Consider the following 15,654-nt stretch of genomic DNA (forward strand, 5'->3'; position numbering starts at 1 on the left):
CAAGACTTCTACTTATAAAATGAAGAGGCTTTTCCTGGGAAGTCACTTCAGACTTCCATACACTTGTCCTGCTTCCATGGCGAGAGATCTGGGACAGCTGGCACGGCGGCTCTGCCCCCTTCATCCTGAAGAAGAGCTGTGCTCCAGGTACAAAGATGCACAAACTCCAGGTGTATCTTCCTCCTCCCTCTGGCGCCTGGCTGACCACACAGACCTCCTCTGCTCCTGCTGAAAGTCTGACAGGGTACACACTATCATAGGAGATGCACTTTATCATTCCAGAAGGTGTTCATTTGATGATGTTCTCATTGGCATCTGTTTACATCACAGAGAGGGATGAAGATGAGGAGCTGGAGAGGCCGATGTTGAGCATCTCTACCTCAAAGCAACCAGGGCAGAGCTGCGAGTAAAAATTCTCTTTTATTTCTTTTTTCCAACCAGCTAAAGATCATAAATCATTTACAGTTCAGCCAGTTTGCTGTAACCCGTGTATTCTATACCTGTATCTGCATCTTAAAATATTCCCGAAAAGTGTTTATCAAAGCTGTTGTGAAGTCTTTAAAGTGGTTTCTCTGTTGTCAATTAGAAACCAGTGCTCCAGGACGCCCTCTAGTGTACAGCTGCAGATGTAGATGTAAAGTTACCTTCTTGCCTCGTCTTACTGTCAGTAAAAATAATTGTGGGAGATACAGGTGTAAAATCATTAAACAGCACATTTATTGTTTGTTTATTTGTTTATTTATTTGTGTTTATTTCCAGAAGACCCTGAACACAATATGTCTCTCTCTGTGAGACTTTCTGTCATAAGGAATTTGGACTGTAAAATACAGTGATGTATCGTACGACCCTTCTTCTCAGGTGTTTGGCGGCTGCCTGCTCCGTGGCCTCATTACGCATGCGCACTTGAGACATAGGTTCAAGGTCATGGGTTTGGTTCCGGATAGGGAAAAAAACAGCACAAATACTAAGGATTGTAAATTGACCTTGCAATGTTTGCTCTATGCTCCCGTTGGTGAGTGCTAGTAAGCGGAAGATGCTGTGTGGGAAAGGATTCTCGTTTCTCACTCCTTTTGTGTACAGTCCAACTCTACAGTTTGTGAAAAGTCAACTATTGGTTTCTTTTTAGTTCGCTGAGTCCATTTTGTTCAGATAAAAAAAAATTGTAATTTAATATTCTCTTTTGTTATCTTTTTTTGGGAGCGCTCCGAGTAGGCCGACGCCTCATTGCCCTCTACTGACCAGCCACCACTGTCGGTTTTCTTGTGGAGAGTTAGACGAGGAGATTGACCCTCTCTCATTTTCATGCTGTGCTAAGCTAACCATCTTCATATTCACTGCAAAAAACATTGTGTGTTATTGCTCTTCTCGTCTAACTCTTTTTTTCTTTTTGGAACATAATCTGTTCTCTGACAACCAACGCAGGGTTTGATACTGCATCCATAACTGGACTACTGGGTAAGCTTTCTTTAAATGTAATATAAAAGTGTTGGGGCTTTAATTTTTTAATTCAGTGGGTTGAGGAAATTAGTGACTAATGAATAAACGTACTGTTGCAAACAGAAGTGTTTGGCCCCCGCTGGCATAAGTTTACGATTGAGTAACTCATATTCAATTCAATTAGAGACTAAGTAACCTCATCTGCTTCATATAACATTTCCTCAGGAGTTTTAATGTGAGAGTTGATGTGTCTCTGTGTGTCACTGAGCACCACGTCACAAACCTTCATGTAGATAAATGAAAAAAAGGTTTCATAAAGCTGCTGGAGTTTTTGTTGTTCTATTTCTTGTTGTATAATAGATTGCAATATTTGATCATGTTTAAGATACAATCTTCGATGTATATTTAATTAAATATAGGGCACGTTATTACATAAAACAAGTATAAGTATATAAAGCCAAACAAGGCATCTTTGTATCTCTGGGACCGTTCGAAAGAGAGCTTGTTGAAATATAGCCTCCGGGCCTTGGTTGAAGATCAACGCGTTTCTCACAGTTTCTCTGCATGCCTTTGATTCAGCGTGTCCTCTCAGACCGCCATAAACAGATGTGTCTGCAGGGAGGGCGTCCAGTGACAGAGGAGGGGGGGACTGAAAGTGGCATAGGTTAATAAGTGAGGAAAGATTTATGGATGCTGTGGATTTATAACTTGGCTGTGACTGTGAGTGATGCATATTGCTCCTGCACCAGTTACCACATACACGTGCTGAATGTCACGCTTTTGTATGTAAGCGTTGTTTATCATTTCCATAGATGTGAACGTACTCAGCAGCCAGCTCTTCAATAATCCTCTCGCGTTTCACTCGGAGAACGAGAGCAGCTGTATATGTATTGATGATTTGTCCACGACGCACACTTCGCGCATATTGGGTGTAACAGTCAGAGGAGAAGGAGGCGTCAAAGGAGGGTGAGAGAGAGGGACAGAGAGGTGTGGTCAGATGAGTAAGCAGAGTTTCCGCTTTTGGCCTTTTGAATCGTGGGGAACAAAATCTACCCCACAATTCACTGCTGTGGGTCACACAGTCCTGCTGTTGTCATAGTAACGAGAATTGAACAGCTCTGACTTTCAGATGTCGGTGTATTTAAATGTTTGTTTCAATGCATATGCGTGTGTGTGTTTTTCCGATACACTGTGTATATGATTGTTAGATGAGTGGGATCGAATGGCTTTTAGGCCTTTTGTCATCACAGCTTCTTCTGCCTTCCACTTGCAAATATGTGTCTGTTGAATTTGGCAGCTATTGACTTTGATATAGTGCATTTGTCGTGTACATCCTGGAGTCCCAGCCGGGTGGGGTTTAGTGCGGACAACATGAAAAGGTACGTTTATAGTGAACTTATCTTTATTAAGAGTGCAACTGTAAGAGATTCAGAGCAGTAGTATAGCAGCTAAATATAAAGAAACGTGTGAATTTGTGTGTGCTGCTGCAGGCCACCGAATCGAAATGCTAATGCTATAATCTTTATTAGTCGTGAGTTAACAACCTTGTTGTGGTGCCTTAATGCACCAAACGGCAATGGTATTTGTTTTTTGTGAATTTTACTAAACATTTACAGTAACTTTGGTCTCTAACAATTCTCTTTCAATGTAACATCAGAATATCTTACAAGGCTTGTGCTATATATTATACATTCAGTAAACAGTACTGTAACAGATCATTAAACATAACACACTGTATAGGTCTGCATCCATAAGGGGTTGTATGAACTGAACCAGTTTATTTACATTGCCACTTTTAGAATGTCGACTGATTTTTTGTAGATCTGGTGGTCGGTAAATGGAGGGTTTGGTGACCAACAGGACACAGGGTTTCTGGTTTATGTTTATGTACCACTCCTCCCGTTCAAGACAGTCTTTCAAACTTTAGAGCCACTTCATATTAAAGATTATAAAGATCGGGTTTCATTTCCTGAGTGATTGTGTGTGCGTTTACGCCAACAGACAGCGTTGGTGAGGCTGAAGCTTTTGAAATGTCTCTCTGATGAGGGTGGGGGGCACATTAAATACCACTTTCAGACATACAGAAGCCCCCTCACTGCCCCCAGGGTTTGTGGGAATACAGAGTGCTTCACAATGCTTTACCCCAGAGAGGCCTCACCCCACTGGGCTACTGATGGCTGCACCTGGCCCCCTTTAGCATGCATGGCCTTCTGAAGAGGAGAATAAAACCATCCATGATCCACATGACATGAACCAGCTGTAGTCCATTTCTACCTAATGTATACAAACTGGTTTCTTTGGGGACAATGTGAGTTATGTTCTCCTGTGTGTTTTTTGGCGTTATGATATCATGTTTTAACCTATACAGAGGGGGGTTCACGTCTCCAACATTGGCTTTTTACATAAGATCACACAGAAAGATTCACTCTCCTCTCACTCCTTCTCTCATTTTGATAACTACTGACAGCTCTTACCTCACAGTTTTAGGTGTTATTTCAGTATGTGGTGGAGGTTATTTATTTGTGTTGCTACATATTCACATACATATGAAGTTTGGTTCAGGTGCTCAAAAACTCTTTTCCAGAAGACCAGAGGTCCAACAGAACTTTAGATTGAACAAATGGCTGACTGGTTACTGGTTACACTGGATACTGCAGATTTTTCTTTTTATTAAACCACAGTTAATACTTTGAGAAATTGAGTTGTGCAGCCTCGAGGCTCCCTGTGCCCTCGCACTCAACCGGTACGCACAGCCCACCCACAGCCTCGCACACGCACACACGAACACGCGCACCCAAACACGAGCACTAAAGCAAGGCGGGCCTGGAAAAACCCACGGCTCTTCAATTAGTGCTCCTCCGACGGATCCCCGGTGCGGACATTTTTCGTTTTCTTTTTTTTCTTCTTTCTCATGTGGCTTTTTTTGCGCATAGAGCCCGGGACGCTGCCGAGTTGTGTTTGAGCAACCGAGCCACTTGCGGAGATGAAGACCAAGGCTCGGTGAATGGGAAACGCACACGCGGAGGCACCGCTACCTCACACCCGTTCCGACGAGCACGCGCAGCCCTCCGTTGGCGAGGTTTGCGCAGCCGAGAGCGGAGGAGCCGGTGTCTGCGCTCCGCGGGGCCGGGCGCGCGTCGTCTGGGAGGAGTAGGACGAAGGAGGATGGAGGCTTTTTTCACAGAGGTAAGCCATGGAGGATGTGGAGTTCACCGGTGATGACAGATAAAGCGTCTCACGGCGTGATGAAGCCACGACACTTGCACCCACACATGGCCCGTCGAGTAAGATGCGTTTGCCGGTTTTTTTTTCTTTTGATTTCCATCGTTTTCTTTTCAATTTTTTGGTGACGGCAGGTGTTGCTTTGCTTCCGTCGACTGGCGCCATTCCTCGCAGTTGCTTACACATCCCACGAGGAATGGGCCCGTGTCTTAACCGCATGCTTATGTGTCGATTCAAAATAAACACTATTCGTTTTATTGTCACTGCAGAGCACCAGAGCGCCGGCTGCCGGCTACAGCGGAATTCATTCCGAGCAGAGCTGCAGATAAATTGGCCAAAGGCGAGCAGACACGGGCTTTTGCATTCATAAAGCTGTCTCTAGGATTAAACCCAATCTGTTAACGGTGGCTAGACCGCGTTGACCCACAGCCACAGCCCTCTGGAACCATGCTGCAGGTTTTTAGTGCGCCGTCAATGGGATGGAGCAGGGATCTTTGGGTGGGTACCGGGTCCTGCGAGGATTGAGGAGGGGATGAAGGAGGAGGAGGAGGAGGGGTATTCGTGTGTGTGTGTGTGTGTGTACATCGAGGGAAGCTGTAGCTGAGACAAATGGTTAACAACCGGTCCTGAATATAAATCAGTGGTTATTAATAAAGCTAATTGCAATCCTCCACTCACTCTACGGGGGAATTCATCCAGCCCGACCGGTGTTCAATACATTTCGATATAGTTCAGTATTTACTTTCCTTCGTCCCTCGTGTCTCCCTTCATCCTTTCATTTTTTTGTATTTTGCTCTACACACATTCAAATGCATCCACGCAATCTCACGCAACGCTGTCTTGTCCTGTGACTTTGATGCCAATATCCCTCCTCTCCAAGCTACTTATCGTCCCCCCTCTTAAGTTAATCGGATATGGGTTTAAATGTCTCTCACATTGGCAGTGATGCCATGCTATTTATCAGTGTGTGTGTGTGTGTGTGTGAGTGGTTGTGCGGGTATCTGAGTGGGTACTAGTGTCTGAGGTCCTGGATTTGGCTGTTGCTGGCCTAAAATGCAGAGGTGTGAGCTGTTGAATCCTAATAATGTCAATTTTTAGAGGTTAAAAAGAGGTTATGAAAACTGTTTGAATGATCATGCAGCAACAACTGAGTGCAACAACCATGTTTCCTGCTCCATTTACCATTAGTATGTGTGTAATATATTGATCCTATAGCATTGATTCCCAACCCTGCTCCCCAAACAGGCACGGACTCTGAAAGCCCATGCTAGACCTGAAAATGGAGTGACTTATTGAGTTATTATGTTGAGGCCTGCAGTCCTGCATAAACTGCATATCTGATATCCAGAAACCTGACTTCATTCAGTGGGGTGCTGAGTAAGCAATTCTCTCATGAAGTGTCCAGCATCCATTCCTCCGAGATCTATGTCTTTTAGCGCTTTGTTACTCCACTTATATCTGTCCTTTTAAAAAAAAAAAGAGTGAACAGCTGACATATTTCTCTCAATTAAGGCAGAAAACATGATGGCTGGCCGACCAGCCAAGCATGAAATGTCAGGTGGCGGTGGTCTACTGTATACTCCCCTCATATTCAAAATAGTTTGGTGATTTGGAATATAGTTGCAGTGAGATTATGTGCCCTAAATACAAGACACATTTTGATAAATGTGAAAAAAGAGGATGCAACTGGGGACATTCAAAGTTATGCATTAAGGGATAAATTCTTTATAAATTCTTTGTTATGTCCTGAAGCTTTTATCATGGTGTGTGAGCAACACGAGTGGCATTTTGTGTCAGTGTTTTTTATGTGTGTGTGATAGGTCTGTACATCATGCTGTCGTGCTGTTATTACATCTGATCGTTTTATAGCTTCATTTTCTATCCTTTCTTCACCCAGTAAACAGTCCTCTCCTCCTCCCCCTCTTTGCTCTGGTTTGTCCTGGTCTGTGTAACTGAACGGGCTGTAAAAAAAATAAGGCAATTTGTTGAGTGTCCACTAAGTACCAACGTGGTAGAGCAATAAAAACTCACTGCGTTGACTTTCATCATGCAAAGAGCATGTATGAACTGCGGATGGTGTCATCTAATGGCAGTAAATCAATTCTGTCCTTTACTTTGTGCAATGCAAAGTGTAATGTAAAACTGGAGATGTGTGACCTATATTCAGCAGCTCCAAACACATTTGTTCTGCTCAGGAGCTGCATCAGCTTTACTTCTCACTCTTTCTCTTTTCCCTTCCCTCTGATGCTCTCTCTCTCTCTCTCTCTCTCTCTCTCTCTCTCTCTCTATCCCTGTGGCCACTCACTTGGTGCTTCTCAGTCAACCATCCTCTTTCGAAGCTGCTGTGCCAGTCTCCCTCCTTCCTGCTCCCCCTCCTGTCTCGTTCTTTGGCTTGTGTAGGGGAGACTATAGCTCTGCTTCAGTCAAACAGCATTCTTTTAAAAGGGCTGTGGACAAATTATTTTTGTCATAATAAATTGCTGTAAAACCTTCAAAACAGCTATGTTAGAATGGGTATTTATTTTCTAGTCAAGGATTTCTTAGAATTTGGAGACCTGGAGTAACATAACCACTTAAATGTTAGACTGTTTAGTTTGATTGATTAAACTTACTGTGATTTACTTTCCTTATTGATTAATCTGTTGATTAGTTCCTCTATTAATCAGTTCAATCAATTTCCCCTGTTGGTTAAACCAACAGACAAAAACCAAAAATGATCAGATTGAATGGCCTATGAATGGTGACGATTGAAAAGTTATAACCGTTACATTTTTTGCCCTTTAGTTTGAAAGAAATGACCTTTACTATTTATTGACAAAATTGTTATATTTGAGATATTCTGAAATGTATTAATACTTTGTTAAAAATGTGTTTTTAAAATTTTATTACAATATAACGTTACTTGGATTAGTTTGAGAGACATAATGTCATAAACATGCATCACCGTCTTTTAATTTATTTAAAAAAAAACCCATCTCTTTCCACAAATGCATGGGACCAAAAATCCCTAATACATTTCGAAATGAGATGAAACAGAAAACATCTAAATATGAAACCAAATAACACATGACAGCATATCCCACAATCCCCTGCAACTAAACACTTTCCCAGAGGAGAGAGGCTGTTTCCATGGTGCCCTGTTTCCACACTGTTGCCGTGGAGTCTTGTTGCCAGTGTGGGGGTGTGTGACTGTAGTTTAATCCAAGATCAGAGAGAATAGGATAATTAGCAGATTGCTCAAAACTGGCCTCTAAAAGAGGATTTACACACACACACACACACACACACACACACACACACACACACACACACACACATTAACACTTTATCCCTCTTCGCAATTTAGCAGTATGCTCTGATCGGGTTTACTTTGGATAAATCATTCATGTGTTTTTTCTGGAAATGAGGACAGGTCAAAATATTATCTTAAGCTTTTATGTATTCCAGAATAATAATAAAGCACCCAAACAGGGAACTTGAGGCTCACTCTTTTTCTTATTCTCTTTTTTTCTGATCAATTTATCTTCAAATCATTGTTGGATCCCATATGACCTATGATTTAAAGGGAATTAGATGGACACAAATATCATTAAAAAGAATTGTATCTGCATTCCCCCAGATGTTATTTTTTACCCTGTTTCATCTGTAATCCCTCGCATTGACAGATGTGACTCATCGGACAGGTGACACCCACCCGCACACATAAACACATGTTGTTGCTCTCCTTCCAGCCGCCATAATCTGCTGAAAACCTCGCTGGCCTGATTGTATTACCACCTTTAATGGAATGTTACTGACACAGTTTCGGTCCCTGAAGGGCTGCACTAGAGGAGATGGCTCAGGGAGCTTCATCTCAGAGATTCCCTTCGTCACAGACCTTCACGGCCACTGACACTCTTGACCTTCACAACATGCGTCTTTGTTTAAATGGGTTATCATGTGTTCCTCTTCATTTTACAAACTGTTTGCCCCAGTGAGGTGTTTTTCCAATGAATGGTTCCCCAGTGAGTGGCTGTAGAACAGACAGTTTGAAGTTACGTTAATCCTGTGTTTAGGGATTGTTGGGGCGTGAGGGTCTCTCAGAAGGACGAGGTTCTTAATTAAAGGCTGTCTTCTGGGCAATGCCTCAACCAGATGAAAAAAAAAGCGTCAATGTGATCGCCTGAGAAGAAACAAGGCCTTCATCACACACACGCACGCACAAACATCGAGCTGATCAATGTGTCCAGGCTGAAATATTTAGGGAAACTCTCTTTTGTATGCTTAGTAATGAAAGATTAGTAGATGCTCTGGATTTTTCTCAGCTCTTCCATTTCTCTTTTTGGTGTATTCAACATATGATTAACCCTTTCCTAATTTTGTAAATGGAGGAAGCACTATAAGGAACGTTATGGGTTTTGCAGGTTTTATCCATAGGCTGTAAATAAAAAGTGACAACGGTGTTGCTGGGTGTAGTTTGTAATGCTGGCAGGTCGTTTATAACCCTCTGAGTCTTCTTTGCTGCATATTCCCCAGAGGTGTAGCTGGGGGGGGAGGGGGAGGGGCTCAGGAAAATTGATCAGGAGGAGGAGAAAGATGGCGAGTCAGTCAGAAAGCAAAAACGTGCATTGTAATATTATTAAGGAAAGCATCAGAAACAACAAGGGAGAGAAAGTGTATATGCGCTTCTAGTTAAACAAGGGGTTTTGTTGGGTCTTTTTTCAATAAATACAGGATTTAGTCAAGTGCTTTATAACCGAGAGCATGAGCCTTAGTGCGAGGTGGTCATTGGGTCAAGTCACAGCACCACCACCTCTGTATGGCTGTGTGTGCTGGAACATCACAGACAGACAAGCTGGAGTGTGTATAAACTCTAGGTATAAAGAGTTAGAAAGCTGTATTGGTGCTCTACAGTCAATTAAACAAGTTTATACGAGGACACACGGCCCATTTCCTGTCTTTACCGTAGGTCAGTAGGTCTTTCTCCTCTTCTTGTTTCCTTTTCTGTTCTCCTTCCATCCTCCATTATGCTGTGCCCCTTTTTAAGGTAGGAGGGTCAGAGGTCAGTGACTTTGTGAAAGGGGGCTTTGTCTGTGTGTAAAGGTCTAAGAGGAGCACGCTTCCTCTAACCCTGAGTCCCCCCCCCCCATCCTCCCAACACACACACACACACACACACACACACACACACACACACACACACACACACACACACACACACACACACACAGATGCCAAGCATTGTTGATTCACCTAAGTGGAAAGTCCAGATGTTACAGTCTTTGTCCCCCATTAAACACATCTGTGACATCTGTCTGTTTACCCATGAACACTCTTCATACATTCATACGTACAAGTGAGGGTCAAGGGTCAGGTTATGCTCAATGAGAAGAAGTTTGTATATGTTTTACCAACATATTGGAAATCAAAAGGGTTTGTAGTTCCAAAAAGCTGGCTGTACCTGAAAGAGAACAAGGAGACGTGTGCACATTCCCAGACAGTCTCTCCATCTAAAGTAACAAAGTGTGGCACAAAAAAATAAAACAGAGAGCTACAGAGACAAGTTCAAGCCCAGCTTTAATGTGGGATTATTGCTGAGGACATATTTTAGTCTAGCGACAGTCAACTATGGACAACGGACCAAGGTGGCTCTGCACACTACATCTACTTTAACTGTAACTCCAACTCCACCACATTGCATAACCAAATACACTTTTTCTTGCTGGTTGCTTAACTTCAGTATGTGTGTGTGTGTGTGATCCAGGGGGCCCGTGTTTGGGTCAAGGAGAAGGAGCAGCTGGTTCCTGCCACCGTCAACTCCTGTGGAGATGGAACGCTTGTCGTCACAACTGACTATGGAGAGGTAAGAAACCAGACCTTTGGCGTTTTAAGGACCGTCTTACCATTATCTGTGTTGTGAAAATGTCCCGTTTCGAAAGAGCAGAAATAAAAAGTATGCGTTTTAATCATAGTTTTACCAACACTGCGCCCCGGTTCTGCAGCGCAGGGATCAACAAACAGGAACAGGTTGCACTTATACAGGTTGTTCCTATAAAAATAAAACATGTTTAATTATTTATGTATAGGGCACTGTTTTTTTTAGTTAACAGTATAAGCAAAAGCAAATTGCAAAAACCATTAAACTGTGGACGAGAAGTAAACACTGTCAGCATGAGATTAAATCGGAGGGAAAACCGCTGGATTTACTCGTAATACGTCATGTTGACTGGTCAGAGGGAAGGTGAAGCAGCTGTGCAGGTCCATCCTCTCCTGTGTGGAATCTCCCGTTCATGGTGCTCTACTTTCCTGCCCCACTTCCTTCACCCGCCTCCTCATACTATGTATGCAAAATTCATCTCTGGCACACATTCAGCCTCAGGAGGAGAGCTAGAACAAACGGAGAGCATTATGGAAGCAAAAATGCACATTGCAGGATGTCAGATGTCCAGAGAGCTTGCACAAGTTCTAAATGAAAGAGCCAGGCGACTGCTCCGGGCCCCGGCCCTCCGTCAGCCAACCTCCGTCCAAAATAATGTAATTGAATGTTTAAATCTCTTCACGAGTGTGTATGTGTGCGTGCGTGTGCTCAACTAATCTGTATCCAAGCTCACGTTGGATTTAATGTTTTTTTTGATGGCCGACGTGTTTGGCACACACACAATAACATGCGCTCCAGTTGGCAGCGTTTGGATGAAGCTAATAATAGACTTGGTTCTTTGGCCCAAATTCAAGAGTCTCAATCCTCCCTTTTTACCCCCAAAGAAATTCCACATCAAGGCTCTCGTTCACAGATGTACAATGGATTCAGGATTGGCCTTTAAAACACAAACGGCTCGATGATTTAGATATTTTGCCATTTATGATCGAGGATTCAGCGGGAAATGGACTTTTGCAAAATGTGATAGGATATGTTTATAGGAGCAGGCATGTCTTTAACCTCCCCAGCCCCATCCAGCCCTCCCTGCCTCCCTCTACCCTCCCTATTTCCAAGCAGTTGGCGTTTAACTGTTAGCTCTGCAGGAGGTGGTCAATATTTGATAGAGAACCAGCAGGATGGGTCCTTTACACTGTTACAACAGGATCTGACCCTTGCAAACAGAGGCAGGCTCCTCAGCACCCCCTGTTGCTCTGCCCCTGGCTCCCATGATGATATACAGAGGTTTTGATTCCAAAATTTAAGAAGCCCCCTAAACCCTTGAGGCAGTTTAATAGACGCTGTAAAAGGGGCTGGTAGGAAAAGAAACGCAATGTAAATGTAAATGCATTTGAATATTTTTTGGAGATTGTTTAAGATTTACTTTCTTTTATGTTTTGCTCCCAGCTGCCATGCCTCTCTGGTTCTGTAGTCTGGAGAGCCTGACCCAGTTCACCATGTTAACAATTGTGGGTCACAAATGCTGTGGCCGCAAAACTGCAAGCCTTCAAATTAAATTAGCACAACTACCAGGGGTGGATGTGCAAGCCATTACATCATTCATATTTATTTCTATGAGTCAGTTTTCATTAATCAAATAATATCCTGCAAACCAAATTGATTTAATGATCTCTGAGTAATTTCTTTGAGGATTTCTTCTAATGCAATATGTGGTTAGACCCATAGATCATAGATTACTAAACAATAGTCCGACATCCAATATGGTTGAGCATTTCCCAAGTGTCCTCCTCTCCACCGCCTTTACCATACCGTAATGTTTCATTCCAATTTGTGAAGTCCGTTGGTCTCACTGGCTTCAGTGCAGTTCCCTCCACATGGAGAAGAACCGTGCACTGGACACAACTCTCCCACAACTCTCAGCGGCTGTGGAGCCGTCGTCTTCCTCCTTAAGTTGTACTAACAGATGTTTTTATAGTGATCTCATTGATTGCGTGGTTCACAATCATCCTCCTTTTAAGCCCCTCTATTTTTCAAAATAAAAAGATGTGATTATCGTTTCTACATTGTAAAAAAAAAGAAAAAAGCTGCAAAATGTCAGCCTCTTCCGTTTCATTAAGGTTAGACGTGTGTGGCTCAATTGCTGGGATATACTGTATGTCATGTCGAGTCTCGTCTTTTGATACTTCACTTCCAATTTGAGTGAGTACTTGCAATGCTTCAACAGCACAGGGACTCAAAACACAGCCACACTTCTTTTCTATTGAAAAATGAGATCACTACATACATTAATTCATCCTTTTTTGTTACCTGGGGCAGCAAATAGCCACATCCTCCCCCAGCCATGTCTTCTATCTCCTAAACTAAAACTGGTCATTAAAGTAATATGACCAAGATTTGGTAGTGTGCTAAACATATTATAGTTGAAAATGTAACTTGACAGTTCTTTCAGGTGGACAAGCTTTGAAATGCTTTAAATCTTTATACTGCTGTGTACGAAGCTTATTTCCTTTGCCTTTATTTGCATCGTTCTTTCTGTTCTCTTCCGATAAATCAAAATATGTAAAAACCTTGAGACACAAACACGTCATCCAGACACCCTTTTAAGTTTGTGCAGTTTACTGCATATAAAATATGACTAGATTACATCAGATTAGAAAAAATGTGAATGGACCTGTAAAACTGGGTCAGCAAATAAGTGGATATAGATAAATATAGAGCACATACACGGTATTACGATATAAGGTATGAACATATTTATGATTGAAAAACTAGAGATGATAATGAAACAGGGCAGCAAATAAAATGTTATGTTTATAAATGAAAGTAAAGCGGAAAAAACATGATTGGTTGATTGATTGACAGGGAATTGATTGGTAAAGGTTTTTTTAATCATGTCATTAAACTATAAAATGCTCCCACCTTCTCAAATTTGGTTGTTTTACTGCGTTACCTTGTAGTACATACCTAGGCTCCAAGATATCTTCACGCTTAATTACCAGTAGTTTTTTGAAAATTCTTTGCCTGCCAGAACCTTCCTGGTGTTGTTGCCATGGATACAGGACAGCGTTAGCATGAGTCTCATCCTTATATGAGGTGTAGCATATATTGTATTATATGTCTCAATCTATGTCTGTTTTAACCCACACAAGAATGAACTGGACATGGGGAAATATGTTGGTACAGACAGAAGTCAACAAGTAACACACACCTGCATCCACACACAAACAGTCCACGCACTCACATGAACATGCATGTACACACACATTACTTTATGAGTCATGGACCGTGTGTGTTATGTGACCTGGTTTTCAGTAGCTAGCGTGAAAGCAGCAGCGTAAGCTCATGCAAGCGCAGAAAATGCTGCAGGGACGCCTTACTCCTCGTTCACACACAAAATGACAACAGGCTCGGACATGCTGTCAAATCAAAAGTGCAGAAATGACTGGATTTGTCTGATTTGGCACATAAACAAGTTGCACTATCCCAGCCTCTCTGTAGTGTCCCTTATCTGTGGAAAAGGAAGCAGGGATGGATGATGATATATGGATGATATATGGAAGGTGCTGAATCTATGCTGTGGGCAAAGACGGCTTAAACGGGGCTTTAAGCTTGTTTTCAACCTCTTCTTCCAAATCATATGTACCTGATCAGAAAAAGATACAAAAGAGACAACAATGGAAATGAGGTTACAATACTTGCCAGCTGGATTCTCATATTATCACACAATCGTGCAAAAATCGCAGGATACACAGATATCACAAATATCTTTCCTGCCGTTAAGTAAAGCATTCCGTATCCTGGAAGCACTAGCAGCTATGGGTGTACTGGAGGTGTGTGTGAAGACATGGAGAGGGGACTGTTAGTTCAATACAACAGCATCTCCTAAAGAATCAGCGTAAATGCTGAATTAGGAGTTAATGTTTATTATTGAGAGAATTGCGAGAAAACAATATATTTTGAAAGGCTTTTGTTGAAACCAAGCTCGTGCTGTTGAGAAATATGAATTGATGAGTAAAGGATTTGAGAGAACTTGACTTAGACGTGCTTAGTTTGATATTCTGAAATTCCTCAAACGGTGCGAACAGCAGATAGGGAACCAGGGAACCAGGGAACCGTGTTTAGCAGATGGGGAACCGGGGAATGGATGTTATGCTTCTATGGTGATGCTATCAGGGCGCGTTGTCAGCGGTTACTGCCGTATGAGAGTACTGACGAGTGTTATCAATTAGCTACACCTCTACCCTGCTCATCTGCATAATCAACACTCACTAAGAAGGTGGGACTTCCTTCTGTGCTCAGGTACAGGACGTTACTCAATTCTATTTTTACTTAACAAATAGTTGTTTGTGTCTATATTAATGCTCCTAATCACAAATTCAGTGTTCATTCTTTGTTTGACAGTATGCAATATTTGCCATTTACAAAGGTCCAATGCAGTAATCAGTTCCAGCTCCTGTAGCAAGTCCAAAAGAGCCCACTATAACACATAAGATAAAGGGACTTTCCCAGCATTTGTCACTGCAGCGGCTCCTTTTGTTGCGTTGATCTGAGGCGTCCAATCATAAGAAATCCCTCCTCCATGTTCCCCAATCCTAAAATGAGCAGCGCAGGTCAACCAGATCTTTTCCAAGGTCAGTGAGGAGAGCTGCAGGTGCCTATAGTGGGCTGCTGTGTGACACTTGCTTGCACTGAATATAAGGTCTGCACAGTATATAGGTCACTGTGCCCACAGCTCTCTTTCTCTCTCCATGCTCTATCTTTATCTCTTCTCGCCTCTCACTTTGGCTGCTGCTAATATGTGAAGTCAGATGAAGAGGCTTGTCTCCCCTGGCTCTCCTCCTGAATCATGCAAAGCAGTTTCAGACATCAGAGGGCTTTACAGGAAGACTATGTACTGTGTGTGAAAGTATATTCACACGAGCAAACCTGGTTCGGACTGCAGTCATTTCTCAATGAGAGAGAAACGACCAGAAATGTTTAGAGCGAGTTGAGGGCTATCAAAGTATCAGATTTTGAAAAAAACACGATTATAGTGGCCAAAGATTTTCTGATAATGATATTATCGGGAACATTTAGAAAGAAAGAATGAATAGAATGAAACAATCAAACAATATTTGAACATTAGTATTGTTTATTTTAAA

General features: G+C 42.3%; 1 protein-coding gene across 1 annotated transcript in view; it reads left to right on the forward strand.

The window, feature by feature from the left end:
- Positions 1 to 4,272: 4,272 nt before the first annotated feature.
- myo10l1 (myosin X, like 1) overlaps positions 4,273 to 15,654 on the forward strand; it is a 31,594-nt gene continuing 20,212 nt past the window's right edge. The window contains exons 1-2 of the mRNA XM_037486431.2: positions 4,273 to 4,623; positions 10,403 to 10,501. Coding sequence (XP_037342328.2) covers positions 4,603 to 4,623; positions 10,403 to 10,501 — 120 coding nt within the window. The 5' untranslated portion in view covers positions 4,273 to 4,602. The remainder of the gene's footprint in view (positions 4,624 to 10,402; positions 10,502 to 15,654) is intronic.

The sequence above is a fragment of the Pungitius pungitius genome, chromosome 14, assembly GCF_949316345.1.
Source record: "Pungitius pungitius chromosome 14, fPunPun2.1, whole genome shotgun sequence".
In the NCBI taxonomy this organism is placed as follows: Eukaryota; Metazoa; Chordata; class Actinopteri; order Perciformes; family Gasterosteidae; genus Pungitius; species Pungitius pungitius.